This window comes from Ambystoma mexicanum, chromosome 3q, assembly GCF_040938575.1.
Source record: "Ambystoma mexicanum isolate Mex_15411 chromosome 3q, UKY_AmexF1_1, whole genome shotgun sequence".
NCBI classification, from domain to species: Eukaryota; Metazoa; Chordata; class Amphibia; order Caudata; family Ambystomatidae; genus Ambystoma; species Ambystoma mexicanum.
This window is the reverse complement of record NC_090926.1, coordinates 31,579,410-31,607,263: the sequence shown is the minus strand read 5'-3', so window position 1 is coordinate 31,607,263 and position 27,854 is coordinate 31,579,410. Positions and strand designations below refer to the sequence as shown.

Here is a 27,854-nt window from a genome sequence, read left to right as displayed (position 1 = left end):
AGGTTTCTTGCACCGTGCACATATCACATAATAAACCAACCTGATGATGTATGAACTTTTATGGCAATGTGGAGCAAAAGAGAATTACTGTAGTTTTATATCTCTCCTCCGAATGGGACCCTACATTTAACAACATTCAATGTAATAGGAGCTGAAACAATCTCTGTGTTTTAAACCTCTATCAAAACTGAAAAAAGCAGTTAAAATAAATGCATCATACGATCACCTACCTGCAGACATTGTTCCCCAGCATACAGCCTTATTCACCCTCCCCTTTCTAATGACCCACCATTTGCAACATTTGGGGGATAGGGCACAGGCCACAACCATCTCCCATTTCCCACTCACTGCTTTGCCTGCAGCTATCTAACCTTAACAGTGCTTATATGTAAAAAGAAACACATTTCGGGCAACGGTGACAGCTGATCTTTGCCGGTGTATTGTTGTATGGCAACTTGGCCCTTGGCACTTGCTTTCCCTGGATTTAGGAATCCAGAGAGACCATTTTTTCCAGATTACAAATATCATCAGGAAAGATGGCCAAGTAACAGCATTGCTTGTACTTAGCTGCCTCTAACCCCAGTTTTGATTGTGTTTAGCTTCTCCCCTTTACTTTGATATATTTGTAATGCGCACCTGGGTACCCATAAGCTTAAGGGTGCCACTTGCAGACAAAGGCCAACAGAAAAAAAGTACAAACAACCAGGCCATCAGAGGAAAGGGAACGTCATGCAAATCATCTGAACAACAGTCTTCAGCTTTTTCCTAAACAAGGCCGTGGAGCTCAGTTCTCTAAGGTTAGGAGGAATAGCATTTCAGGCCCTGGGAGCTGCCACAAAGAAGGCACATTTGGTGGTCTGAGTAAGAGTGCAGTTAGGGATCTTAAGTTGATTAGTATTATTAGATCAAAGGTTCCTCATGTTAGATTTGTTGACCAAGGTGTCCTTCAGGTATAGTGGACTTGAGCCCACCATGCATTTATGAGTAATCAACAGGAGGTGGAATTCAATCATAGCCTCGATAGGGAGCCAGTGCAGGTCGCGTCCAGCATTTGAAACATGGTCTCTCCTACTGAGACCAGTGATGACCCTAATGGCGCTATTCTGTATGATTTGCAACCTCGCACATTCTGATTTATTGAAACCTACTAAGAGGCTACTACAATAGTCAATTTTAGAACAGATAATTGCTCTACCCACAGTCTCACAGAAGGTTCGAGAAATATAAGGGTGAAGTCGAGCTATGGGCTATTCTCCCCGGATCCCTTTTTGCACAATTTTCAGAGATAGGATTCATTGTGGCTGTTTTAACTGTCGAGCATTGCTCTCGGTGGGCAGAACCTGTGCCTAGCCATCTTGCGAGTGGACATTGCAGAACACTGATGCTCGACGCCTATTCTGTGGAATTAATGTACATATGTTAGAATGGTTTCTTTGGGGATTCAAAACATTTAATTGCTTGATAATCTGGTTTGTTTATTGACTGCTTTGGCTTTGGGTCTTACTTGCAAGGCCATTCGACCTATTTTCGAGGAAATGCAAAATATATAATGCCTCATTTAAAAAAGTGGTAATTGAACTGAGGGGGCCACCAACATTTGCACTCCCATGCAGTTGACTCCCCTCTATGCAATTTCCAACCATTAGTAGAAAAAAGTGTTAAAACAGCTTTTTTTCACTATGTTTGGGTAGAGTGTAAATGCCTCCCGCAACTAATGATTGTAAGAGGCAGTCACAATGGATTCCCATGGAATCTGCCATCTTTAAGCAGGTGCTAAAAACAAGCAGATTCCAAAGGAATCCATTGGTTTTCCACCAGCATAAAAATTTCCTGACCGCATAAAACCAAACGTTTTTGCAGGCAGAGTGGGAATGCAAGGCGGCCATGTTAAGTCTGTTATGTGCCCTCACTCCACATGAAAAAACAATCAAAAAACCCCATGAACATTAAAAAGGGTGTTATGACAGGTGTAACATATTTGCACCTGTCTTAGCACCTTTTTTAACACTTTGAGGGATGGACAATGAGGGCCATAGTTTGCATAAAAGGGAGTGTGTTTTGGGTCATTTTGTAGGTCCTGCAGATCAGTAAAATTGGCAGTAAAAGGAACAGTACATTTTTACCACCATTTTTACTGATCCCGGGAAGTCCCACAATTTGTCAGGCGGAGTTGGGGAGCAGGACAGACTTTACATGTCTACCTGCTGTGTCCGCTCCATCTGACAAACCTGCCTGCATTACCACCAGCATGTATTTTAATGCTGGCAGTAACGCAATGAATTTTCATGGATTCATGGCGTCCAACTGAAACTACCACCTTGTAATAGCGGGTGGATTCATTAGGAATCCACTCTTAATGTCTCCCACAATTATTAACTGCATGAGGAATTTGCACTTTTCCACAAAACTAGTGGTAAAGAAAAGTGTACTTTTCCACTACATGGTGGACAAGTAAATAAAATGCATGTAGGGGACCTTACACTTTAATGGCAATGGATGTGGTCACTTCCATGAAACTTAGGTTGTAAATTAAAATAACACCCATGGTCTTTTCCTACTAATTCCCTATACCAAATGTTGTGTCAGCACACTTTATCACTATTCTATTGCCAAAACTCAGGTGGTACACCCTGCAAAGTTAAAACGCCTCCTTTCTTGTCCCATCATATGTTCATGCCATCAGCATACACTATATACCCTGTGAAAAAGGGGAGTGCACAGTGTGAGAAACCTAAGGGTATTCTCCCAAGTAGACCTCGGGAATCCCTCTTTCAGGTGGCCAGGGGAGGGCTGGCACTCTCAGATCCCAACCCTGGGGGTGGACGAGCGAGGGAGGATCACCTGGCTAGGGGAGCACAGGTTGTGCTTGGGAAAAAGCCCCAGGTGAGACGCGGTATTATGCCGAGGAAGGAGGAGAGGAGAATGAGATCCCTGAAACCTTTGTAGGTTGTACCAGATCTATCTCGCTTCTTCCCAATGAAGCTCCCTTTTTAGAATCCCACCACCCATACACCTCTGGTAAACCAAATAAAATCCCAAACCCTGTTACAGTAGGAAACAACCTCTCTCATAATCCATGTTTTCACGTTGCCCAACAGAATACTCCCAACCATTCTTCTCCACGTCCCTATGATTATTCTTTCGCAAACACCTTGTCTACCTTCACAAAACGCTACCATTCCCACACACCCCAATGTTCCTTTCACAACAATAATCCCACTCAATCCCATGTATTTCACAAACAAACCCTGCCAAACTCATCCTTTAAGTTTACCAACCCTCTCAGTATGAGGGTTATAATTCCCTACAACACCTTTTCCCCATCCTACCACATAGGACATTTAGAAACACCAACTATTCCCCCATCCCCACTTTCCGACACTAACACTTTTGCACGCCACAGACAACGGACTAATATCTGAGCCGTTAACCTGACATGTCCCAATGAAAGGGTCAGGCAAAGTCAGGCAATTGACCAAAACCACACACACCTGACGGCCCGTTCCTTTCCCCACAGGGATAAAAGGTGGAACATGAGAGCACTGGACGAGCAAGGCAGACCGCACAGCGTGAGAGCTAACTCAGCACGGCAGTTCAAGAGGAGGAGAAAGACGGTGCATACGGAGAGGGTGATAAGGAGAGAAGCGGCCTTGCCATTCCCGACCAAGGCCTGTGAATCCTCTGCAAAAGTCATCGTATAACCACGAACAATAGCCAGCATGTGTTGCAAGACCCTCCTCCGCTGATAACCAAACTGGTGAAAGACGCTTTTCTCTGTGGTACCAACCTTGACTCCAAAGAGAAAGAAAGCCAAGCGGTTCATCACAGCCGGAGAGTCGAGGGGAAAGTCGATAAGAAACCGAACTGTGTTGAAGGAAAAGTAGCAAACGGCTAAGTTAATCTGCGAACAGCTGATAGAGCTATTGATGCAAGAAGGAGGAAAACCAGCAACAGAGGAGTCCGACACCAAGTGGGTGCTCACTCAGGGAACTCTGGGCGATTACCCGATTGTTGAAAACTACCATAACCAGAAGGCTGTGGAGCAAGGCAAAAAGGGGGTCAAAGTGGTCATACAGGGGTCTTGTAAAATCCTCTGTACAGTCGAAAATCTTTGGCCGACAGATGATTGTGAAGTTAAAGGAAGTGAATCCCGTATTGCAAGAATTGGGGAAGTGAATCCTGCATCGTAAGAGTTGAATGAGAAAGGTATGATTGGCAAAAGTGAACCCGAAGGAGGGATGCCGATAAGAGGGGGCAAAGTCTAAAGCCCCGAAATACAGTGTGTTGACAAGAGTGAACCCAACTGAGGGATGTACCAGTGAACTGTTTTGCAAAAGTTGGCAAGGGTGAAACCTACAGAGGGAGGCCGACAAAAAGGGGTGAAGCCTGAAGAACTGTTTAAAAGGACATTAAGATTTTTGAATGCAAGGAGTATTGTAACTTGGCAACTGGATCAAAGCACTGCAGAGGGAGATCCTGAAGCCTGAGCCCCATTGAGGGAAGCCTAGGGGTCCGAGCCCGAAAGAGGGAGATCCAGGGGTGGAAAGTGATCACCCAAAGTCTGTTTGGAAAATAACTTTTTGTTTGTTTGTTTTGTTGAATACATCAGGCCCTCAAAGGCAAGAGACTTTTCATTGAAAAGAGACTTAACTGTCAAAGAACCTGATAGCTAGTACGGAACTATCGGCTCATGCTTGGAAAGCTCGAATGAGTGCTGTGCTCGAGAGATCCACCTTGTCCCGAGCTCAAAATGTGGGCAAGGGAGACCCCGAGCAATCACATCTTGACTTATTATTTGTGAACACTTCTTTCTTTATTGAAAACCCTATCCCACACTCTTTCTGTAATTAGCTGTAAGGATTTTTTTTGTATAGGCCTTTTACTTTGACAAGACCCCACAAGGACTGCCTTATCTTTCATTTGATGGTCAAAGCTTGCTCCCATCTTAGATTTAGGTTTAGGTTAGGCGTCTTTCCACCCGGCATTTACAGGTTAATAAACACCCTTGAACTGTGATCACTTGTGACTGTCTTTACTGTTGCCAGCATGAGTTCCTTACAACAGAAAATAGCACGCATCTGCGAGAGTCCTCCCACACATCTTCACCGCAGTATGATGATAATTGGTCATAAATCCTGTAGAGGTATGAGAAAATGCCCACTAAAGCCCTAAAACACCCACAATGCACCAGGCACATTGCGTGTCTTCCCATGACAGCTTGACAGCTCTCCATCATCAGTAGGAACCCTCTTGGGAAAAGGCCTCCACTCTTGACCAAAAATGTTCCTCCATTCAAAGCTATTGCCAGGTCCAATCCAGGCACCGAGCTCCTCTCTCTCCTGGACTCAAACATCTCCCTCCCAATCACAATGATGCCAAAACTAAACCCAGGTGCACATCTACTTTCTCCTGAGGCTCCTCCTTCCAAGGGGCGAACATTGGCTTTCTCTCCAGAGATGTGAAAGAGAGAAGCTGATCTAGGTCTTTGTGGACAGCAAGGCATACGACTGCTACCCAAGACCCATCCCAGGACTTACCCTGTGAAAACAACTCAAAGGCCAAAGCGTAGCACAGGCCAACAATGTAAAACTGTGACCCAAACCCCAGCCTGGAGCAATGACTCTCAAGCCTTGGTACCCAAAATCGCCATTGCTAGATTCAAACACAAGTAGGTCTTTGTCTTTGCCGCTGATACAGTCATGGATCATGGACCCCCAGATTCCAGCATCCAGATTAGAATTCTAGTCCAGGACAAGTGAGAAACATTTGTTGTGGGCTTTCTTTTCTTTAACACCAGAAGGGAGGATCCTGCTCCTTGATGACCCTGACATTAATGGCCACTGCCCTTGAAGGAGGCTAATTTCTGGTTGTCCAATTAAGAAAGAGCGCGGGGTATGGCAGTGACTTCAGTGGGGCTCTCACACGAAAAAGAAAATCGGACTCCACGCTCCTTGGAGGCTCAACAAGTTGAGAGGTACGTCACACACTCCTTAAGTGCTGTGTCTCCCCTCCCTCTTCTTCCCACAGGTGCCATGTTTTCCATTCCCTGCTTCCATAAGGTGGCCCACCCATCCCTTTGCCAATCAGTGGAAAGAGGGACACTCCCGGATGACTATTGTGCACAAACCTCAATGAGCTCCTGAGGTCCTCTCAACCTGGCTATGTGCTGTTGGTGGTGGGTGAAGAGGGCTGTTTTGGCCAGCAATAGTTCGCTTCTTTCTCTTGTCTAAAATGGATAACCTGTGTGGGTCTTTAGAATTAGTTGGCATCTGATATGCTCGGAACCATTCTATGCAGATGTACTTAGCTAGCAAGTCCTGTTGACACAAGGGTTGAGAGGGCACTGAAGAAGATATATGTGTATATGTAGCAATTATCTTTGATATCTGACCAGGGCCAATTGTGGGCCTCATTACAAGTTTGCCGCCAAACTTGCACATTTTTCCGGACCCTGGCAATGGGGAAATACAGGGCAATTGCAACCCTGGCGGACCCTGTATTCCCCCATTGCCAGGGGCCGGAAACTTTTACTCCCCATTCCCATTGAGCCTATTCCCACTGAGCCCTATAGGCAATAACTCTCTCTCCCCTTGAGGTGGTCCCCTCTTCTCCCCATGCAATGTGCAACCTACACTGCTAGGCTTGGAAGTTCATAACGGTTAACTGAAGAGAGTATTTCTTCTAAGACTTCAGGTGGCTAGTCACAATGTTCCTGTAATACCTGTTCTGAGCATTGGGATTATTTCCCGGGTTTGTATGAGGTCTGGCAGCATCTGCTTCCTCATCCAGGGGTTCTTCAGGACGCACTTGAACATGATTTGACGTTCTTTACATTATGGACCTAAGTGGCTGCAATTACAGCTTTTCGAGATCCCTGTGGTTTGTAGTGTTGAGCTGATGATACCCCCAGGCGCACTTTTAATCCAGCTGTGGGCATTCCACGGGGCGGTATTGGCTATGCAATCTCACCCTTTTGAACTGCTTTGGATGTTGTTTTAACAGTGAATTGTTTTGTATTGGTTACCTCTGCTCCGTGTTTGTGTGAGTTGGGTGCTCTACAGCGTACAGGGCCTTATATGTGTTACCTTCCAGACACGTCCATTGTGTGATGTTTGGCAAGCCTTTGTATCTCAGATACTCTCAGAATTTCCTGTTAATCAAGATGTGGTTTTGCGAGCGCTCAATCCCAATCCTACATGTGCGCTGTAGTTCATCATTTGGATGGCCTCAGCAATGCAAAATGTTCTTGAACTGCATAGACTGTTTTGAATGTGGTAACAAAATCTTAGTTTCATTTCCTTTCGGGCTTGCCAGGTATGACACCCAACGTGATCCCTTTCAATAGGTGCAGAAGGGTGGCTGTTGCAGCGCCATATGCCGTTATAATCTGCCTCGTTTATTGCAGCCTAGTCCAATTCTGGAGTTTGTAGATCTTGGGCGAATGTTGAGTGTGTAAGGGTGTTGTATTGTGTATCTTTGCTAGTTAGTGACACAGACTTCTCTAAACATGTTTTATTTTACTCTAGACTCCAGCAGGGAAATTCTTCTCCCTCATTTGAGACTTTGCTGTTGATGCCTCTGCTTTTGGCTAGGATTGGAGCTATATTGGCCTGAGAAAATCCTGGGTGCACATTATGCTTTCCTTATTGGTCTTTTGTTGCTACAGCATGGGCCAGGAGGGGTAATGGCTCGATTTCATACTAGCCATCCCATTACACCGGCTTTTTTTGTCTTCCTCATGCAGTCATCAGGCTGCCAGTCTCTCTAGCTGTGGCCTGCTTTGACTAGACAATGGCTTGTTGACCTCCTGTGGAAGGAGGATGAGATTGGCTCCTTTCTGAGCTCTGGTTATATTTAATTAAAACAGGAGGCTAATAATATGCCTTTCTAAAAGCAAATGTGGTGACCACCCCGTCGTAGGCAGTGAAAAAGTCGAAAACATTATGTCGAAATACATAATGTCGAAAAAAAATGTGGGACTTTTTTTTCGAATGTTTTATTTTTTTATTTACATGTTTTTTTTGGGTTCCGCGAGAAAAAAAAAAGGGGTAAAAAAAAAACAAATAGACATTCGTTTATTTATTTTTTACTTTTTTTTCGACATTATATCTTTCGACATAATGTCATTCGCATTTATCACTATAAACCGACGGTCAATAAAGTAAGGGCTATTATGAGGAATGGGATTACCGCTAGGTAATGAAGTAATTCACTATAATGCCAACAAGACCTCCTCCCCTCTCTATCACTTCTTATTTTTAAACAGAGGTCTGGCCTGACAGTCTATGAAACCATATCATTTACTTTTTTATTTGCTATAGCTATCCTTTTTAAATCTTCCCTTTTTTCATTTTCTTCATAAATGACCTCTTTTATCGACAATATTGCATGGTGTTCGCTTACTTACCTATTGCCGCTATAAAACGCATGCTCCGTGTGTGTTTTAGCATCACAGTACCCTTCGTCCTGGGAAGCTTTGCCAAAGGGTAAATATTGTGCAGTTGTCTTGGGAAACATCTTTGGCTGTTTTACATCCACATAACTAACCTTTTCTCCCTTCCTCCTTTCCCTTCCTGCCTGCGGCAGGTGGTCTCTAAACAGCCACGTTTGTATGGGACTGGAACAGGCAAAGTCCATCACGAAAACCATTCACTCTGGCTAATGGGGGAAAGGAGGGTCATTTTCCAGGGAACCCTTTCCTTCCTTAAATGTTCTCTCTGAGTGATTATGTCACAAATAGGAATCCATTTTGTCGGACTCACAAAGAAAATTCCCTTTGGTGGATACTTCAGTTTCTGTGTTCTGGCTTCAAAATTCATATCCCTTAGGGTTCTGACCTTGTGCCTGATAAAGGGTGTGGGGGGCTCTTAAGAGGTGTTTCCCCACCAATCCAAACCCTACCATTTATGCAGGACAGAAACTGGCAGCCCTTTAAGTAGCTCACCGGATACAGCACCCACCCCAAGATTCAGTAGCGCTGGAGAAGGTATAAATTCGCTGGTTCCCGTTATTGCCTTCAAAGAAAATAGGCAACTAGACCAGACCATCTGTGACAAAGTCTCCCTTTATCCTCTAACACGTTTCCATTATCTCATGTTCACCAATCAGCTGCGCAATCCCTTTTCGGCAGGTGAACCACTTTAACCAATGCTACATATACCCCTGACTTTCAGACCATGTGCATTGCATGTAACCACCCTCTTTGGCATTCCTTTGTTAAGACTTATGCATGTTTGAGTTTCGTTTGCATACAAAAACCTTGTCTGTAGAGCCTTGCCATTCTCTGACTTTGCCCACCAGCCTGAAACTAAGTTCTCAATTTTGAATTAGCAACCCACAGTAAAACAGGCAACCAAACTACTATAATTCCTTCGTGTCAGCTTCTCCCTGGCTGGCAACAGGCATCAAGCCACCCCTTACTTTATTGCTTAGCATTGCTGTGGGCTAGGATTCTATGACCTAAATCTCAGCAACCAGGCAGCAACATTTACAGAGCAGTTGTTCAACTCACCTGCTGAAGGAGGCCCGATCAAGACGGCCACGGCTTCGATGAGCAGCACTAGCCCAATAGCACTGGAGAACGCCTTGGGGCCGACGGTTGCCATGAGCACCTCAAACTGTAGCGCCCCCACCATGCCATAGGAGACCCCGAAGAAGATGCAGAAGGCAACCAGCCCCCAGTAATTGGCAGCCCGGGCACCACATAGGTCCGTAAATCCATTGAACAGTATGGCAAAGCTAAAGAAATAGGCCACGTTTGGTCTCACCTGGGGCAGACCGGCCAAAATCCCACAAGAGGGTCGGGCCACAATGTCAACAAAGCCAATGATGGACAAGAGAAAAGCAGCATCCGCATCTGCCACACCCATGTCCTTGGCATAGTTTACCAAAAGGATGGGGGGTGCAAAGAGCCCCAGGACGAGAAAGAACTTGGCAATGGTGTAGATTATGAAGCCTCGGTTGGAGAACACAGAAAAGTCCAGAAGCTTCTTGGGTTTCTTCTTGGTCTGGCTGTCCAGTTCATCCATGGAGTCGAGAAAGTCTCTGGAATCAATGATGGCGCCTTTCTCTGCCCTCCCAATGTCCAGCATATCCTTGGACTCAACCTTTTCTTTAGGGTCCTTCAGAGTGTCCAGTGGCCGCATTAGCGCCCCACAGGTGCAACAATTTAGTAGCAAGCCTCCCATGATCAGGAAGCCTCCCCTCCAGCCAAATGTTTCCAGCAGGACCTGACCGAGCGGTGACAGAGTTGAGAGGAAAACTGGGCTCCCAGCAGCGGCCAGTCCATTGGCCAAAGGCCTCCGGTTGTCAAAGTACGTTCCCAGCATGATGAGCGAAGGCTGGAAATTGAGAGCCAGGCCGAGCCCTGAAGAGAGTGAGAGATGGGTGGGGTGAAAGGGGGAGGACAGGTTGAGATGGATAGGAAACACAACATATTGAAGAAAGGTCCTGATCAGCTCATCCCCAAACCATAGCGACAACAACCCTGCCTGTGTAGTCTGCAAGATGCTGGTGATCCCTTAATGTGGCGTGGAAATACTCAACTATCCCTGTGTGAGGGTGACACACCTGGGTTCCCTGTATAAGGATGAAACCTGCTACTGCCTGGGTGAGGGTGAGATGAGCAGGCACCCTGGGTGAGACTTTGTTGTACCCGTTGAAAGGGTGAGAAGCTACTCCTTGCAGTGTGAGGCTGATCTCAGGCTTCTGCTGAGTGAGGGTGAGAACGTTAGGCTGCCCGAGGGTGAGACGCTGAAGCTCCCTATGTTTTGCTGAGTTGCTGAGCCTCCCCCCTGTTAATGTGAGATATTTCAGCAACTAGTGTGAGAGTGAGATGATCAGGCTCCCAAAATGCAGCTGGGTCACTTTGCTCAAGGTTGAGAAACATAAATTGCAGAGCTAATCAGCAGTCAGGGGGGCTTCAACAGGGTCAGAGCAGGGAGCTCAAAGGTGGGTCATGTTTTCATTTTCAGCACAGTGCTGTTACAAAAACAGCTGATTCCATCCACTGTCATGCTCTGACTCCCACTCATGCTTGCAGACCATACATGGCTTTATTTGCGCTTTTACATTTTGCTACATCACCACATGTATGAATGAGTGCGTAACTGAAAGGCTGGTCTGAGCCATCACGGGGTGCGACACAACACCCACTCACCCCCCAAACATTAAAAACAAACCTTCAATCACACTATGTACAGAATGTAGGAAGGAGTTCACTGTCTCTGAAATATCAGTTTCTCCAGTAAGTATCCAGTCACGGAAATTGGACTGGTCTTTTATGATCATATCTCAGGGAACAGCCTCCTTTGGGCTGGTATCTCACTTCAGCGGTTATGTTCGTTTGAATGGGGTCCCCTGGTTCTTGGAAACTGATCCGACCCTAGAACTGAGGCTACTCAGCATCCATCACCCCCCACTGGACATGTTCCCATTGTCTCCATCTTCACCATTGTATTCTTTGGGCACCATCTCCACTGACTCCTTTGAAGTGGCTCATATTTCTAGTGACCATCTCGCACTTCTTCGACACCACCCATCACTGGTTGTGCTTCGAATGGCTAGACTAGCTTCTTTTTTACTTCCAGTTTCTGATGACCACCTGTCATGGATGGGCAAGGGACTGCCTTTTAATCTTGCACTCTCCCAGTGATGAGTCGCAACATGCCGTCTCAGAATGCCTCGTTATCCATATTTAGAATTGCCTTTGCCAAGTGGGAACGGAATTGAAGATCAGCATCAGAGTTGCTGCAAGGGTCCTCCCTGTTGATGACTGGGCTTGTTTCAGTATTTTCATAAGAGTATGTGGCCCGCTTCTCTGATCTCTTGTTGTTCCTGAGCCATTCTGAACGCTTTGCTCAGCGTACACATGAAACGTACTGCCTCTCCATTGGATTAAGGTCAACAGGATGGGATCTGTTTATGAGCAATCCTCATCTGAAATTCTCACCAATAGAAGAAAGGACCTTTGTCAGAAAATTCATTCTAGAAGCTCATTTGTAGCAAACATGTTCGCCAACTGTGGGATGACAGCAGCTGTGGCTGTTGATGTCATGAACTCCAAATGTGTCTATGGCCACTAATTAACTCCATCTCGGGATACACCAAAGTCCATATTGATGCTTTGCTGCAGGGAAATGCTCGTGCCTGGGGTAGTGACGGGGGAAGGTATTTCTGATGCACCTATCACTTGGCACATGAGACTGCTTTTGACTAGTTCTTCTAGAATGTTCTCGGAGTAGCGGAACCCCACTTTTTCACTGAGCCTCACCATTGTTTTGGCCATGGCTTCGTGCCCACGAGTACCAATCTAATCACCCCTTCTTCCAATCCATGTGATATCAGAAGCCTGGAATTCCCAAACACTAAATGCTTCACGTGCAATAGTGTGTTCCTGGCCATGAACATGCAATTCTGTGCAGCCTTCTGCCGTTTCACGCGACTGACGTTTCAAAAAACATTTCCAGTTCTGGTCCGCAATCACAGCATTGACGATGGGCAGGCATTCCTCCTTCCCAGTCGCCTAAGCAATCTCCTCCAGAGGCACAGCAGGTTGTGTAACATACCATAGACGTTCCTCCGTGTCGTTCAAGTATTTTTCCTCCATTGCACTGGCAGATCATGGGTTCATTGGAAGATAGCCTTCTGGGTTGTGAGGCCCAGAGTGATACTTGGGCTTCACCCTTCTGCAGCTACTGTAGCCAATGCGTGCCAGGGTACCATCCCATTCATGGTGAGTAGAAGGTCTTGGCGTCATGATACCAGAATGGTTCTTAGTTGGTCATTATCTTGGAGTAGCACTGCACCAATACTACAAGCACTGCTGTCCATGACAGGGTGGGCCCCGAAATGGAGGTTAAAGTAGGCCATCATGGAATCAGAATTCAGGGTACCCTTTGTGTCCTGGAAAGCTTGTTGGTGTACATCAAATGGGGTCCAAGGCAGATTGTAAGGCTTTGGGGTGTGTGGAATAACTCATCGTGCCCAGAAAGGATCCCATTTCTATTTGTGACACTGGTGTGGCAGCTGCTTTGAGGTATGCAAAATTCTTTGGGCCAATGAAGACCTAGCCCAAGAACCTAAAAGTTTAATTCATGATCTTACATGTCTCCTTGTTCAGTATTGGATGGTCCTATTTAAGCCAACACAGGCCTCTCGCCATTTATGCACTTATCACAAATCTCATCACTGACATTATAGGCACCAGGAAGGCCTGCCAAATCATCCCTGATGGTGCCTGGAAACACCTCAGTTGCTGCAGAGACTCCAAAGCATAACAGCGGGTAGAAATGAGTGTGTGCAGAAGGTTGTGATATACCTTGCCAAAGGATGAAGAGGACACTAGTGGTAACCTACATTGAGATCTAGTTTAGTAAATACTCTGGCCAGTTAGAGGTCCACGATGATGTGATCAAAGGTGGACACTGGGGGTCTTTCTCGCTTCACAGCTTTATTTGGAAGTCACCTGGCTATGTAAAATCTTACTCTGCACAGCAGTGCGGCAACAACTGATGATATTTAATGATGTCTGCCACTTCTGCTCTCTTCAGTTCTTGTTTCACCTTTGTGCAGTAGTGGAACAGGTGCAATCTGGCTTCACCATTATTCAAACACGCTGTGAAGAGGTATGTAATCTTCTCTATGTCAACTTGTTCTGGTATACCTCATAAACAAAGTGAGTTAACTGTGGTGATAAGCTGGTATCATGACTGCTTGATGTCTCTTTTCCAACAGATGCTGCATAGAATGCTTGGCGCCCCATGTGGGGTTCTTGTGTGATGGTAAAATACGATGACTCCCTTTGTGTGAGGACTGGGTATTCAGGCAATATACTTGGGACTATAGTGCCTCTGATCTGTGATGTAGGCTTCTTTTCTTACAGGGACCAGGACAACTTGAATTGGTGCCCCCAATCCTATAGAATGGGTCAGGGAAAACTCATAGACTATCACCTAATGAAGAAGGGCTCCTGTAACCATTAGGGTGTCATTCTTCAACCCTTGAATTGCACCTACCCGTCAGCACACCCGCCGTCAGGTACAGCTGCAGAATGTTTGTGGCAAAGGAGGCCAGGATCATTCCAGAAGAGGCCAGCAGTCCCCCAATGAGCATGACTGGACGGCAGCCATACTTGTTCACCAGAATGCTGGAGACAGGACCTGTGGATCGGGAGATATTCAGATTAAACAAGATGTGTCACCCACATAGGAAACTGGGGCACTGCTGCTTCACACAGAACTCATGCCAGTACTGCAATCCCCCCACAGCACATTAGAGCAGTGATAGTCCCTTATTAAGACATAATGGGCCTCATTACGAGGTAGGAGGTAGCCATGGTGCTATTAGCACCATGGCCTACCCCCTTACCTCATTCCGGGTCTGGGTTCCCGAAATAGGGACTTACCGGGTCATTCCAACCTTGGAGGACCCGGTAAGTCCCCATTCCGGGAACCATTCCCCATTCCCATTTGAGCCCCCATAGGACTCAATGGGAATGGGGATGGAGCTAATAACGGTACCGCAATTCGTGGTACCGGTATTAGCTCTGAAGTCCCTTAACAGGTCCCATCCTTAACACCTGATCAGACCAGGCGTTAAGGAAGGGTCCCCCTAAGGGACCTCGGAATAGGGTGGTAAGGGATTACCGGCACCAGTGTCCTTACCAGTGCCGGTAATCCCTTACCACCTACCTCATAATGAGGCCCAATGTTTCTGGCCAGCTAGAATCAGCTCTGCCTAGTTTACAGCCATGTCAATTTTACGGTTATACCATGTATTGTTTCCCCAAATGGGAGGGGGGGTCGTTTCCCCATACGCCCACGACTACCACATCAAACCGTCACCGCCCGCCCTTCCTACCACCCATGGTCACAACCCCTTAATACACATAAACACATGTTCATCCTCACAAAGTGATTTTGTTGAAGTAAATTATCACAAAGTAATTTATTTCGATCAAACAATGGGACAGTTTTACTGCTTTGAGCCTGCTTTTGAGAACCATTTAAGGTGTTCAATCGTAAGTGACCACATTCCCAAAAGTGCACTGGTTTTGGGAACAGTCAAGTCTCCTGCCCAGAAGCTCAACACACAGCATCTGTCCTCCCCTTCCAGACTCTCACTTTTATAAATAAGAAAGACGAGGGTTTGGCAGGTGACTACACTGCCGAAGTAAAGGCTGCCACCGTCGACCCTGCACTTACACTCGAAACCCTGGGAAGAGCTTGCATGGCAAAGAGGATAAAAGCAGCACCCAGCATCTATCCTATAATGCTTCGGGACTAGGTCTGAACCCCTTAGCCTGTGTCATCCACCGTCTCAGAGACCTTCGGCATGAAATTCGACAGTTCTAGCCTGGAAATGCCACCCCTAGCTGTCGGCGTAGGCAGTGCCCGGAAATGATCTGGCATGAGAAAGGCTGATCCCACACCTGCCACCTCAGAACCTTCAGCAGTCCTTCCCCCAGTGCAAAAACTAAAGGAGGCGAAAAAGCCCTAAACAATCCAGCCCCCCAAAACAAGGCTAGCAGCAATATAGACTCATGCCGTCAGTAGCTTGAGATGAACCTTAAAGGAAGAAGAGCAGCATTTCTGTGCCACCCCCAGCACCATGCATGCGCATCACTAAACGCAGCATGTGGGCGTCGCCCCGGCTGTAGGGGACAGACATGGCCCTTAACGGCTTGCCAGCCCGAGCCCAGATTGCGAGGGTCTCGGCGAGGGCTGTGGGCCGTTAAAGGCCATGTCCGCCCCCCACAACGGGGGTTAAAGTCATTCGCACCCCAGGGTTTAACTGGGGTGCAAATGTTTTCCCTCTCGGGAGATTGGCGTTACCAAAAAGATGGCGGCGGCTGGGAGATGGAAGGAGCACTGGACCAGAGCACAAAGCTCTGGTCCAGCAGGTAAGTGGGAAGGGAGGGAGGGGGCAGGAAAAGGGGAAGGATTGTTTTAGGGGGGGAAGTGGAGGTGTGCAGGCAACAGGGAGAGGTGAGGATGACTTTCACCCCCAGTGGGGGGGGCGTACATGGCCTTTAACGGCCCATAGCACTCGCTGAGGTCCTCGCTTTGCTCAGGCCTACCATGACTCGGGATGGAGAGGCTCCCTGTTGCCTCCCCACAGGAAAAAGAAACATGGCGCCACCCAGGTAAGGGCCTCCAGTGGCTTGAAGCAACGGCCAGTGAATGTGTATTCTTGCCCGCTGTTCCAGCCACCTGATTGGCTAAGCACCCTTCCCTAGGTGCGAATATTAATTTATCATTTACATGCGCTGGTTTCCCCCAAACATGCAGCCATTGTAAGTGATAGGTGGTCAATTAACTGGATGCTCTGAATGATCTATGAACGACTTATTGAGAAGCTCGCTATGGAGTGCAAGGCCCTTGATTATGCCACAGAGCATGGGCTACTGCTGCTCTTGGCCGCTAGAAGCATACAAGGAAGATTGAAGAAGTAGGTACTGGCAGGATCGTTTGTTATTTGGAAAAAACCTTAGGGCAGTATTGGCACGGGGTTCCGATGTTTGCGTTCCACCCCTCTGATCTCGGCTGCTTTTAGAACAGGAGCGGACAGGTGAGTGACTTGTAGTCACAAAGAGGAGCAACATGACCTTTCCTCATAGAGACACTAGTAAACAGTGGTAGAAGTGAGCGGGAGCGGATTACCGTTACTTTTATTTTTTACTGTTAACATTTCCACTACTACTTTTTACTACAATTTTCACCATTCTGGAACAGTTGTTTTGAAAGGTAAAACATTCCTCTTCATTTTACCACCCACAGCAGTTACAGCTGAACTCAAATCGGTTTCATCTTTGATTCACCAAGCCCGAATGACATCTCAGCCTGAATGACATCTCAGCCTGAATGACATCTCAGCCTGAATGACATCTCAGCCCGAATGACATCTCAGCCCGAATGACATCTCAGCCCGAATGACATCTCAGCCTGGAAGACCTATATATGACTTCATGTGAACTAGCAGACGCTGGAGAAGGTTCTGCTAAGACTAAGGGCCTCATTACACGGATGGCGGTAAGGATTTACCGGTACCGGTAAAATACCGGTACCGGTAAATCCTTACCGCCTTACTACGAGGTCCCTTTGCGGTTTGGGGGATTTAACGCCTGCTTTTTGCAGGCGTTAAAAACCAACCCGCAAAGGGACCCAGGGAGTTAATTACGGTACCGCAATTTGCGGTACCGTAATTAGCGCCTTCCCCATTCCCATTGAGCCCTATGGGGCAAAAATGGGAATGGGGAAGGGCAATGGTGGAAGGGGGAATTACCGCCCCTCCAACCTTGGAATGGGGCGGTAATTCCCCTTTCCGCCAAGGCGGTGCCGGTATTTTATTTTGGTTCTCCGCCATCCGTGTAATGAGGCCCTAGGCAACAACCTCTTGTGAAATCCCATTTCCCCTGATTTTTGGAAAACTTGTCAAGTAGTTATCTCAGGATAAATGCTTAGATGTTACAGTTAATGAAGGTCCAGGCCATTTCCACAGGATTGTATTTTAACATTAGGCGGCTGCATGGGATTTGCCCCTTCATGCTACTGGACAAGCGTGCAGTTATAGTAGGAGCTTTAGTGACTAGTCACTTGGACTACTGTAACGCACTCCTGTGGGATACTTCAGGACCACGGACTACTCATCCCTTAGGCACCTTCAGACCATAGGAGATCAAAGATTTTCAATCTTGAGATCCAGGCTTTGTAATAAATTACCCAATTTCTATTTGTGACAGCACACATTTCTAGTCGCGAGTGCCTGTTAAAGCAGCTGCTGTTCATGTAGGTGTTAAGTATGGGTTACAGCAGAGTTCAGATGAGCAGGCAGAGGCGATTGATTTCACAAGGCCATAAGTTCCAACTGACTGACCAACTGAGAGAAATTAATGAACAATAATACAGAGGGTCTTGTTGTGTTACCTGTTCCACCTACTTGTCTGTCAAGCTGGCCCACCCACAACCCCTTGAAACATGTGTTGCACATTGCTCCCTCCTGCTTACGCCATCCCCAGCCAGAGTCATAGTTCCATTACTTTATTTTAGCGTACCTCTACCACTGGTAGTAAATGGCATTAGCACCGTGGGCGGGGGTGCCATCCAATCAGGGATCCCGGAACGCGAGCTGACACTACTAGTGTAAGCAGCGTTCCGAGCTGCCCAATGGCTGGTTCACCCAAAGCCGACCCTGGTTTTTGTGTCATTTTTTCCCTCGTGCACCTTGAAACACATGTGTTGCGCCTTGAAACACTTGTGTATAGGCGCGCAGTAAATAAAATATAGCATATCATATCTCCCTCCCCCATCCCACTTACCTGATTGCAGCGGTGGGGACCTGCCGCCACAGCTCCTATCAATTCCCAGACCAGTGTGACCAGCAAGGAAATGGAAGAGGGTCTCCATTCGGAGTCCTGCCTTCCAATTCCATTGGGGCCATGTTGGTGTAGTATTTTCTCTCCCTGAACGGGATGCCGCGAGGCATCCTGTTGACGGAGAGAAAATACTTCATTTTTTAATTTTTTAACTACACATGTGCTTATGGGGATATGCCCTCCGGTGGCTGCCCCTGTGGGTAATGTACCGCCACCCTCGTTAAAGAACCCTTGTTTTGCTCAGGCCCTTAACCCGGGCAGCGGGCTGCTACCCACAGGGGGGCACGCCACCTCAGGTAGTGCAAGCAAAATACTACATTGAGAAGGAGAGGACCTTCCAGACATGCCGTTCACCAAAGAAATATCCATTACACATTACAATTTCAACAGGATGGTGTTTCAGAATTGAGGGCAGCTATCTATTAGCCATAGCAAAAACAAAACTCCAATTACAACTGTGCCGCTAAGCCTACCGCCACCGTTGTTACCAGACTGGAACAGTACGACACTGCGGGCAGGTGCCGTCCCGCCAGCCAGGGTTACACCTGGCGGGCGGAACAGCACCCACCCGCAGAGTTACACGGAAGCACTGGCACCGTTATTAACAGTGCCAGTGCTTCCGTGTTCCCATTAAGTCCTATGGGACTCAAATGGCAATGGGGATTTACACTTTACCGGCGCCTGACTTTCCGGAACGCTGGAGTTTTAATCCCCCAGTGTTACCGACAAGACTGGCACTGGTAAATCTTGCAAGTCCGGCGGAAACCCGCCGGTAGCACCAACAGGGTTATCGCTGGACTTGTAATGAGGCCCCAAGTCTTCAAGTCATCTCCCAGGAGCCTTCTAAGGGATAACTGCAGTGACTTTCTTTAAGGGGAACAATTTCCGTGAAGAAAGGTTTCTGACATGCTCTTTTGGGTCAGAACTCTGCCGGAGTTGCTACACCTACATTCTATTGGAATGGAGCGCAGCTCATCTGTCATTTGTACTGTGTTAAAAGGGTATGCTGGGGTCCTTTCAAACACCATTTGCTGCAGGAGAATTGGCCATGTGAAAAAAGTGTTTCCAGTGGTCATTGGACAGAACAGGGAAGGCACACGAGTGTGGATGCCCATGACTCTCGTGATTACACTGTACCTGCCCATCTCTTTTCGCAGACGCACAAGTGTAGATCCCATGACTCCCGTGATTGCACTGTACCTGCCCACCTCTCTTCCCAGACGCACAAGTGTAGATTGCACGGTACCTGCCACCTCTCTTCCCAGATGCACAAGTGTGGATCCCCATGGCTCTAGTGATTGCACTGTTCCTCCCCACCTCTCTTCCCAGATGCACAAGTGTAGATCCCATGACTCTAGTGACTACAGTGTACCTGCCCACCTCTCCTCCCAGATGCACAAGTGTAGATCCCATGACTCAAGTGACTACAGTGTACCTGCCCACCTCTCCTCCCAGATGCACAAGTGTAGATCCCATGACTCAAGTGACTACAGTGTACCTGCCCACCTCTCTTCCCAGATGCACAAGTGTGGATGCCCATGACTCTCGTGATTACACTGTACCTGCCCACCTCTCTTCCCAGACGCACAAGTGTAGATTGCACGGTACCTGCCACCTCTCTTCCCAGATGCACAAGTGTGGATCTCCATGGCTCTAGTGATTGCACTGTTCCTCCCCACCTCTCTTCCCAGATGCACAAGTGTAGATCCCATGACTCTAGTGACTACAGTGTACCTGCCAACCTCTCTTCCCAGATGCACAAGTGTAGATCCCATGACTCAAGTGACTACAGTGTACCTGCCCACCTCTCTTCCCAGACGCACAAGTGTGGATCCCCATGACTCTCGTGATTGCACTGTACCTGCCCATCTCTTTTCACAGACGCACAAGTGTAGATACCATGACTCTCGTGATTGCACTGTACCTGCCCACCTCTCTTCCCAGATGCACAAGTGTAGATCCCATGACTCTAGTGACTACAGTGTACCTGCCCACCTCTCTTCCCAGATGCACAAGTGTAGATCCCATGACTCCCGTGATTGCACTGTACCTGCCACCTCTCTTCCCAGACGCACAAGTGTAGATCCCCATGACTCTTGTGATTGCACTGTACCTGCCACCTCTCTTCCCAGACGCACAAGTGTAGATCCCATGACTCTCTTGATTGCACTGTACCTGCCCACCTCTCTTCCCAGACGCACAAGTGTAGATCCCATGACTCTCGTGACTACAGTGTACCTGCCCACCTCTCTTCCCAGACACACAAGTGTAGATCCCATGACTCTAGTGACTACAGTGTACCTGCCCACCTCTCTTCCCAGATGCACAAGGTAGATCCCATGACTCTAGTCACTACAGTGTACGTGCCCACCTCTCTTCCCAGATGCACAAGTGTAGATCCCATGACTCTAGTGACTACAGTGTACCTGCCCACCTCTCTTGCCAGATGCACAAGTGTAGATCCCATGACTCCCGTGATTGCACTGTACCTGCCACCTCTCTTCCCAGACGCACAAGTGTAGATCCCATGACTCTCGTGATTGCACTGTACCTGCCCACCTCTCTTCCCAGACGCACAAGTGTAGATCCCATGACTCTAGTGACTACAGTGTACCTGCCCACCTCTCTTCCCAGATGCACAAGTGTAGATCCCATGACTCCCGTGATTGCACTGTACCTGCCACCTCTCTTCCCAGACGCACAAGTGTAGAACCCCATGACTCTCGTGATTGCACTGTACCTGCCACCTCTCTTCCCAGACACACAAGTGTAGATCCCATGACTCTCTTGATTGCACTGTACCTGCCCACCTCTCTTCCCAGACGCACAAGTGTAGATCCCATGACTCTCGTGATTGCACTGTACCTGCCCACCTCTCTTCCCAGACGCACAAGTGTAGATCCCATGACTCTAGTGACTACAGTGTACCTGCCCACCTCTCTTCCCAGACACACAAGTGTAGATCCCATGACTCTAGTGACTACAGTGTACCTGCCCACCTCTCTTCCCAGACGCACAAGTGTAGATCCCATGACTCTAGTGACTACAGTGTACCTGCCCACATCTCTTCCCAGATGCACAAGTGTAGATCCCATGACTCTAGTGACTACAGTGTACCTGCTCACCTCTCTTCCCAGACGCACAAGGTAGATCCCATGACTCTAGTGACTACAGTGTACGTGCCCACCTCTCTTCCCAGATGCACAAGTGTAGATCCCATGACTCCCATGATTGCACTGTACCTGCCACCTCTCTTCCCAGACGCACAAGTGTAGATCCCATGACTCTCGTGATTGCACTGTACCTGCCCACCTCTCTTCCCAGACGCACAAGTGTAGATCCCATGACTCTCGTGACTACAGTGTATCTGCCCACCTCTCTTCCCAGGTGCACAATTGTAGATCCCATGACTCTAGTGACTACAGTGTACCTGCCCACCTCTCTTCCCAGACGCGCAAGTGTAGATCCCATGACTCTCGTGATTGCACTGTACCTGCCCACCTCTCATCCCAGACGCACAAGTGTAGATCCCATGACTCTCGTGATTGCACTGTACCTGCCCACCTCTCTTCCCAGACGCACAAGTGTAGATCCCATGACTCTCGTGATTGCACTGTACCTGCCCACCTCTCTTCCCAGACGCACAAGTGTAGATCCCATGACTCTCGTGATTGCACTGTACCTGCCCACCTCTCTTCCCAGACGCACAAGTGTAGATCCCCATGACTCTCGTGACTGTACCTGCCCACCTCTCTTCCCAGATGCACAAGTGTACATCCCATGACTCCCGTGATTGCACTGTACCTGCCACCTCTCTTCCCAGACGCACAAGTGTAGATCCCATGACTCTCGTGATTGCACTGTACCTGCCCACCTCTCATCCCAGACGCACAAGTGTAGATCCCATGACTCTCGTGATTGCACTGTACCTGCCCACCTCTCTTCCCCGACGCACAAGTGTAGATCCCATGACTCTCGTGATTGCACTGTACCTGCCCACCTCTCTTCCCAGACGCACAAGTGTAGATCCCATGACTCTCGTGATTGCACTGTACCTGCCCACCTCTCTTCCCAGACGCACAAGTGTAGATCCCCATGACTCTCGTGATTGCACTGTACCTGCCCACCTCTCTTCCCAGACGCACAAGTGTAGATCCCATGACTCTCGTGATTGCACTGTACCTGCCCACCTCTCTTCCCAGACGCACAAGTGTAGATCCCCATGACTCTCGTGATTGCACTGTACCTGCCCACCTCTCTTCCCACCTCTCTTCCCAGATGCGTTTAGACCAATGCAACTGGCATCCGTGTGCTTTAAAATGAATGCACTTTTGTAGCCTATAAAGTGCTCTTCAGTAAGTCCCACCAGTGTTTGACCAATGAGCATCGCCAAGATGACACCAGCAGGTTGGCAGTTTTGCAAGCGGAGCAGAATTTAAACCGATGGAAGAATAAAAGATGTTGCACACGCTGGATAAACGGACAGTTAGTAGTAGTTGAACGAGCAAAACATTGGTTTGATTTCAAAGTATATCTGGTTAAGTGCAAGGTTAGAATCTGTGATAAGTTCGTGAAATTTGAAAAAGATAAACGATTTGGGAAGAAAAGAGAATAACTGAATCATTCAAGGAGGAAACTAAATTGGAAATTGCCGGCATGTGGCGCGCCTCCCTCTGCGCCAGCAGTTCACGGCTGTGGTCAGTGGGCACTCTTGGTCCGTGTCTTGTCTCACTGCACCGCTTTCCTCTGTGTGTCAGTGAAAACGAAGCAATGCTCCTTTGCTTTAGGAAACAGTCATCTATAAAACAATGGCAATTTGGAGAAGAGCTGTGATTTGGTGGTGAAGGTTTAAGCGCGGAAGCAAGTAGGTTTGAGCTAGAATCCCAGCTTCTCTCGGACACACTGTGCGATCTTGGGAAGTTCGTGTATCTCCATGTGACCTTTAATTCATCCATGGCTTTAGGTGGCAAAGGCAGAATCTCACTATTGGAAGGAGCAAACGGCAGTCTCAAGCAGCACATGGCCATCTGTAATTATGTCGCTGCATTGTGTGTGTGCAATACCCCTTACCTGTTGAAGGCTTTGGGCTGACACTAATGTTTCCAAACAGGTCTTCTGGGAAAACGCAAAGTACACCCTTGAACGGGTCGCTACGTCCGATCAGGTTTAGATCTCTATAAATGCCTTAGTGTCCCTAAGGATCAGCCATGGGCCACTACGGTTCCCAAACATTGTTGGGTGCCCACTAAATACCCAGTTGGCAGAGTAGCTTATGTCTGTATAAGGCATGGACTACTGCTTAGAATGTATAGGCTGCACACAAGTGGTGGTGTTCACAACAAGTATTATTGTTCCTGAACTTGTTTTTCCATGTTTGCCCCTCAACAAAACCTAGAGATGCCCCTGTGTACGAGTGACCAAAAAGCTATTTGTTCTTTACACCTTGCCACAATGTGAGTTGCTTTTTCACAACTTCCGTCACCGTTTGCTACCAGCTGCTGCCTTTCATTTCTAATGCAGAAGTAGCAGGGATGTGTGCGCGCGGACTGAGTATGGATATCTGAATGGGCGAGTAAGGTCAGACGATCATTCAGCCTAAGCCGTGTGCAAAGGGATGGCGAATACCAGAATTTCGGTTGGACGTACTTTCGAAGAAAGAAGCATCCAACATTTGGGGTTCAGTCCCATGTATGAATGCTATGCCCCGTCCCTATTTACTGCACTTAAGTGCACTGCTACCATTTAAAATATGGCTTCTGCCTTCATCCCCTTGCCCAGGAGAGGTAATTGTATGCCCCAAACGCAAGCACACCTGCTTGGAGGCCCCTTCTTCAGAGTCTGGCCGGTGCACCAGCTGCACTGCTAATGTAAGTGAGTGGTAAGTCAGGGGGTCACTCTATAGGTCCCCGATCGGAAAAACCAAGTGTAATACAAAGACGGAAGATGTGTGGCCAATTTTACAAAATGGCTTCGCACGACACTTTAGACGCGGTAGCGCATCAGAAGTGGCTTGTGGTGCCAGGGGTCCATTCAGTGTCATTCACATCCTTCCACCCACACCCCGATCAAGTTTTGGTAACATAACACAACTGTAGGACCATCGTGCATGCAGGAAACTGACTGGTTAGAAATCTGTCCAGGCCCTGTGGGGTACACACGCAAATCTCCTAATTTGCATATTTCTTCACACCACGAGAAGTGACTTCACAGACAAGGGCATTGCAAGGAACATCACCAATCTTTGGCACCATGGGAAGTGGCATTACCTGAAGTTGCCATGAGTAACATGAGGGACAAATAACCTTGTGGTGTGAAATACATGAATGGTCAATATCATTGTTATATAAGAAGCAACTCTATTGACAAGTAAACCAAGGGCGAGGCCTTTCTTATAATAGCGCATAATTCTGTAAAAATATAACATGAGCTATGAACTGAGAATTCATATAAGACGCAGGCAGACTAAAATGATGTGCCCAGGACTGCACACATTGGTTATTTGGTGAAACCAGGAGGCGGGAATGTAAGCAGTTGAACACACATTTTCCCAAGTTTACTTGATATAAATATGTATTACGGTTTTGGTCTGGGTTTCATATGCATACCGAATACTTTGTTTATAGCAATGCCTTAAAAAATACACATTACATAATAAACTAGCTTTTAATAATGAACTGACCTTCCAATATATAAATCACATAACAAACTAGCTTTTGATAATGAACTGACCTTCCAATATATAAATCACATAACAAACTAGCTTTTGATAATGAACTGACCTTCCACTATATAAATCACATAACAAACTAGCTTTTAATAATGAACTGACCTTCCAATATATAAATCACATAATAAACTAGCTTTTAATAATGAACTGACCTTCCAATATATAAATCACATAACAAACTAGCTTTTAATAATGAACTGACCTTCCAATATATAAATCACATAACAAACTAGCTTTTAATAATGAACTGACCTTCCACTATATAAATCACATAATAAACTAGCTTTTAATAATGAACTGACCTTCCAATATATAAATCACATAACAAACTAGCTTTTAATAATGAACTGACCTTCCAATATATAAATCACATAACAAACTAGCTTTTAATAATGAACTGACCTTCCAATATATAAATCACATAACAAACTAGCTTTTAATAATGAACTGACCTTCCACTATATAAATCACATAACAAACTAGCTTTTAATAATGAACTGACCTTCCAATATATAAATCACATAACAAACTAGTTTTTAATAATGAACTGACCTTCCAATATATAAATCACATAACAAACTAGCTTTTAATAATGAACTGACCTTCCACTATATAAATCACATAATAAACTAGCTTTTAATAATGAACTGACCTTCCAATATATAAATCACATAATAAACTAGCTTTTAATAATGAACTGACCTTCCAATATATAAATCACATAATAAACTAGCTTTTAATAATGAACTGCCCTTCCAAAATGTAAATCGAGATAGAAACATGTTGTGCAAAATGAGTATGGCTTTAGCTTTTCCCCATCCAGCAATGAGCACCATGCAAAGTGATGTGAGCCTAAACACATCTCCCTTGCCTTTAAAGGCGTACTCATTACTTCACACTGGGTGCTGATTACGCACCCTTCCCATTTCTTAAGGGACAAAAGCCCCTGCAAGGATTCCCCGCCTATCGATATCTAATTGTTCCCATTATGCTCTGTTGACACAGCAACCTGTTATGATATATTGCAGACCCAGGGGAGTGACACTCTGCTGCCCTAAGCGCCAAATTTCACACTTAAGTGGGAGAGCTGGAAAGGCTTTAATCAGGCCCGAGGCACGTTTGGAATGTCCCTCATCCTGGAGAGGGTGTGTGCGGGACGCAGGACACAACCTATCAATTCAGGACAGTCTAGAAAAATACGGGACGGTTGGACGCCTTAGGTGTAGGCCATTTACGCTTTGCATTTATGTTCCAGAGTATTTAAAGGCACAGAATGGGATACACATTTCCACACTGCTCTGCCACTATGCCTTCAAATAACACCACGGTTTTCCGCCAGCATGTAATTTCCCCCGTGAATGCTGCCTACAACGCTTAATGTGTATGTGACATTTCCACTTCTTCCAAAACGGATTGGAAGAGTGAGGAATAAAGGCGATTTCGTCAATTTTTCACTCTTCACATTTCCACTCCATTTTGGACCTCACCTCAGTGCAGACAGACATGGTGCCCTCCCGTGCAGTTAAGGAGGTCTATAAAATGACCCCCAAGGAATGGCCAGCAGTTGACCGTGCCCTCACCTGTGCCGTACAACATGGCCAGCATGATGGACGATATCCAAGCCGTGTCGCTGTATCCCACCCCGAAGTCGCGCATAAGTTCCTTAAAGTAGATGCTGACCGCTTTGGGGAAGGCGTAGGAGAAGCCAGTGATGACGAAGCAGCCCAAAAGCACCATCCAGCCCCAGCCACCATCTGGGGGCCGGACCACCGCCTCTGCTGCCGCATCCTCCTGTTTCATAAGGCCCATGGGAGACGGAGAGGACCAGGTCAGTGTTGCTGGTGAAGGGTGAGAAATGCAGCTATACTGGGGCGGTCAAGGCGTATATAAAACACAACCAGCAGCCCCAGAGCTTGGTCCAGCGAGAAGGTGAGCGTGCCTGAATTCACACCAAGTGCTTGCGTTCATCTTAAAAAAACGGGATTTAGTGCTTCCATCCAGGCCATCTAAACTCAAAGGAGCCTATGGACATAGCACCAGTAGAAGATGGGCTCCCAGGACAATACATACGTTTATTGGAATCAGATGCATTTTAGCTGGACTTGGCTGTCTGTGATGAACCTAACTAAGATGGCAGCACAGCAGCGTGTCTTCCAATGGTCACCTCAGTCACTTAGTCTTTCACTGACCCCCAGGGTGACCTGCGTTTCCATCTTGGCTTCTTCCAAAGTTTCTCACGCCCTCTTGACCCCCAAGGCAAGGACAGTCTTAGCTGAGGCCTGTAGTTACGTGGGATGTAGAACACGCATAGCATGAACTAGTTCTCTGGAATCCCTCTCCTGGAGTTGGTAGCCATCTTTAGGTAAGGTTCTGTGATCCCCTCTCTGGGCGCATCCCCTCTCATCGGGTATAGGCTCCCAAATAGAGGGCAAGAGCAATGGTCTCTCCGGTTATCAGCTGAGACGCATTCTCATGTGCTGAGGGTGCACACACAGGATCACAGGCGATAAGTAGCTTACAGGGGCTGAGAAAGAGCCATTGTCTGTAAGAAGGGGCGAGGGAGGGAGAGACCGCAAAGACCCCTCGGGATAATCATCACGTGGCCAGCGAAATCCCCAGCCTCTGCCATCTGTCCAAGAGTGGCGCACCTCACTGCAAGCTTTCTCAACATCTCTCCCTCCGCTTATTTTGACTGCGTAAGCTTCTCCCGTCCTGTTTCTGCCTCACCTGGGCAGTTACCGTCCGTTTGGCTTT

General features: G+C 47.2%; 1 protein-coding gene across 1 annotated transcript in view; it reads right to left on the bottom strand.

Moving 5' to 3' along the window:
• SLC16A8 (solute carrier family 16 member 8) overlaps positions 1–27,618 on the bottom strand; it is a 70,455-nt gene extending 42,837 nt beyond the window's left edge. Inside the window, exons 1-3 of the mRNA XM_069604453.1 lie at positions 26,681–27,618; positions 14,016–14,159; positions 9,512–10,366 (exon numbers count right to left, since the gene is read on the bottom strand). Coding sequence (XP_069460554.1) covers positions 9,512–10,366; positions 14,016–14,159; positions 26,681–26,909 — 1,228 coding nt within the window. The 5' untranslated portion in view covers positions 26,910–27,618. The remainder of the gene's footprint in view (positions 1–9,511; positions 10,367–14,015; positions 14,160–26,680) is intronic.
• Between the last annotated feature and the right edge of the window lie 236 nt (positions 27,619–27,854).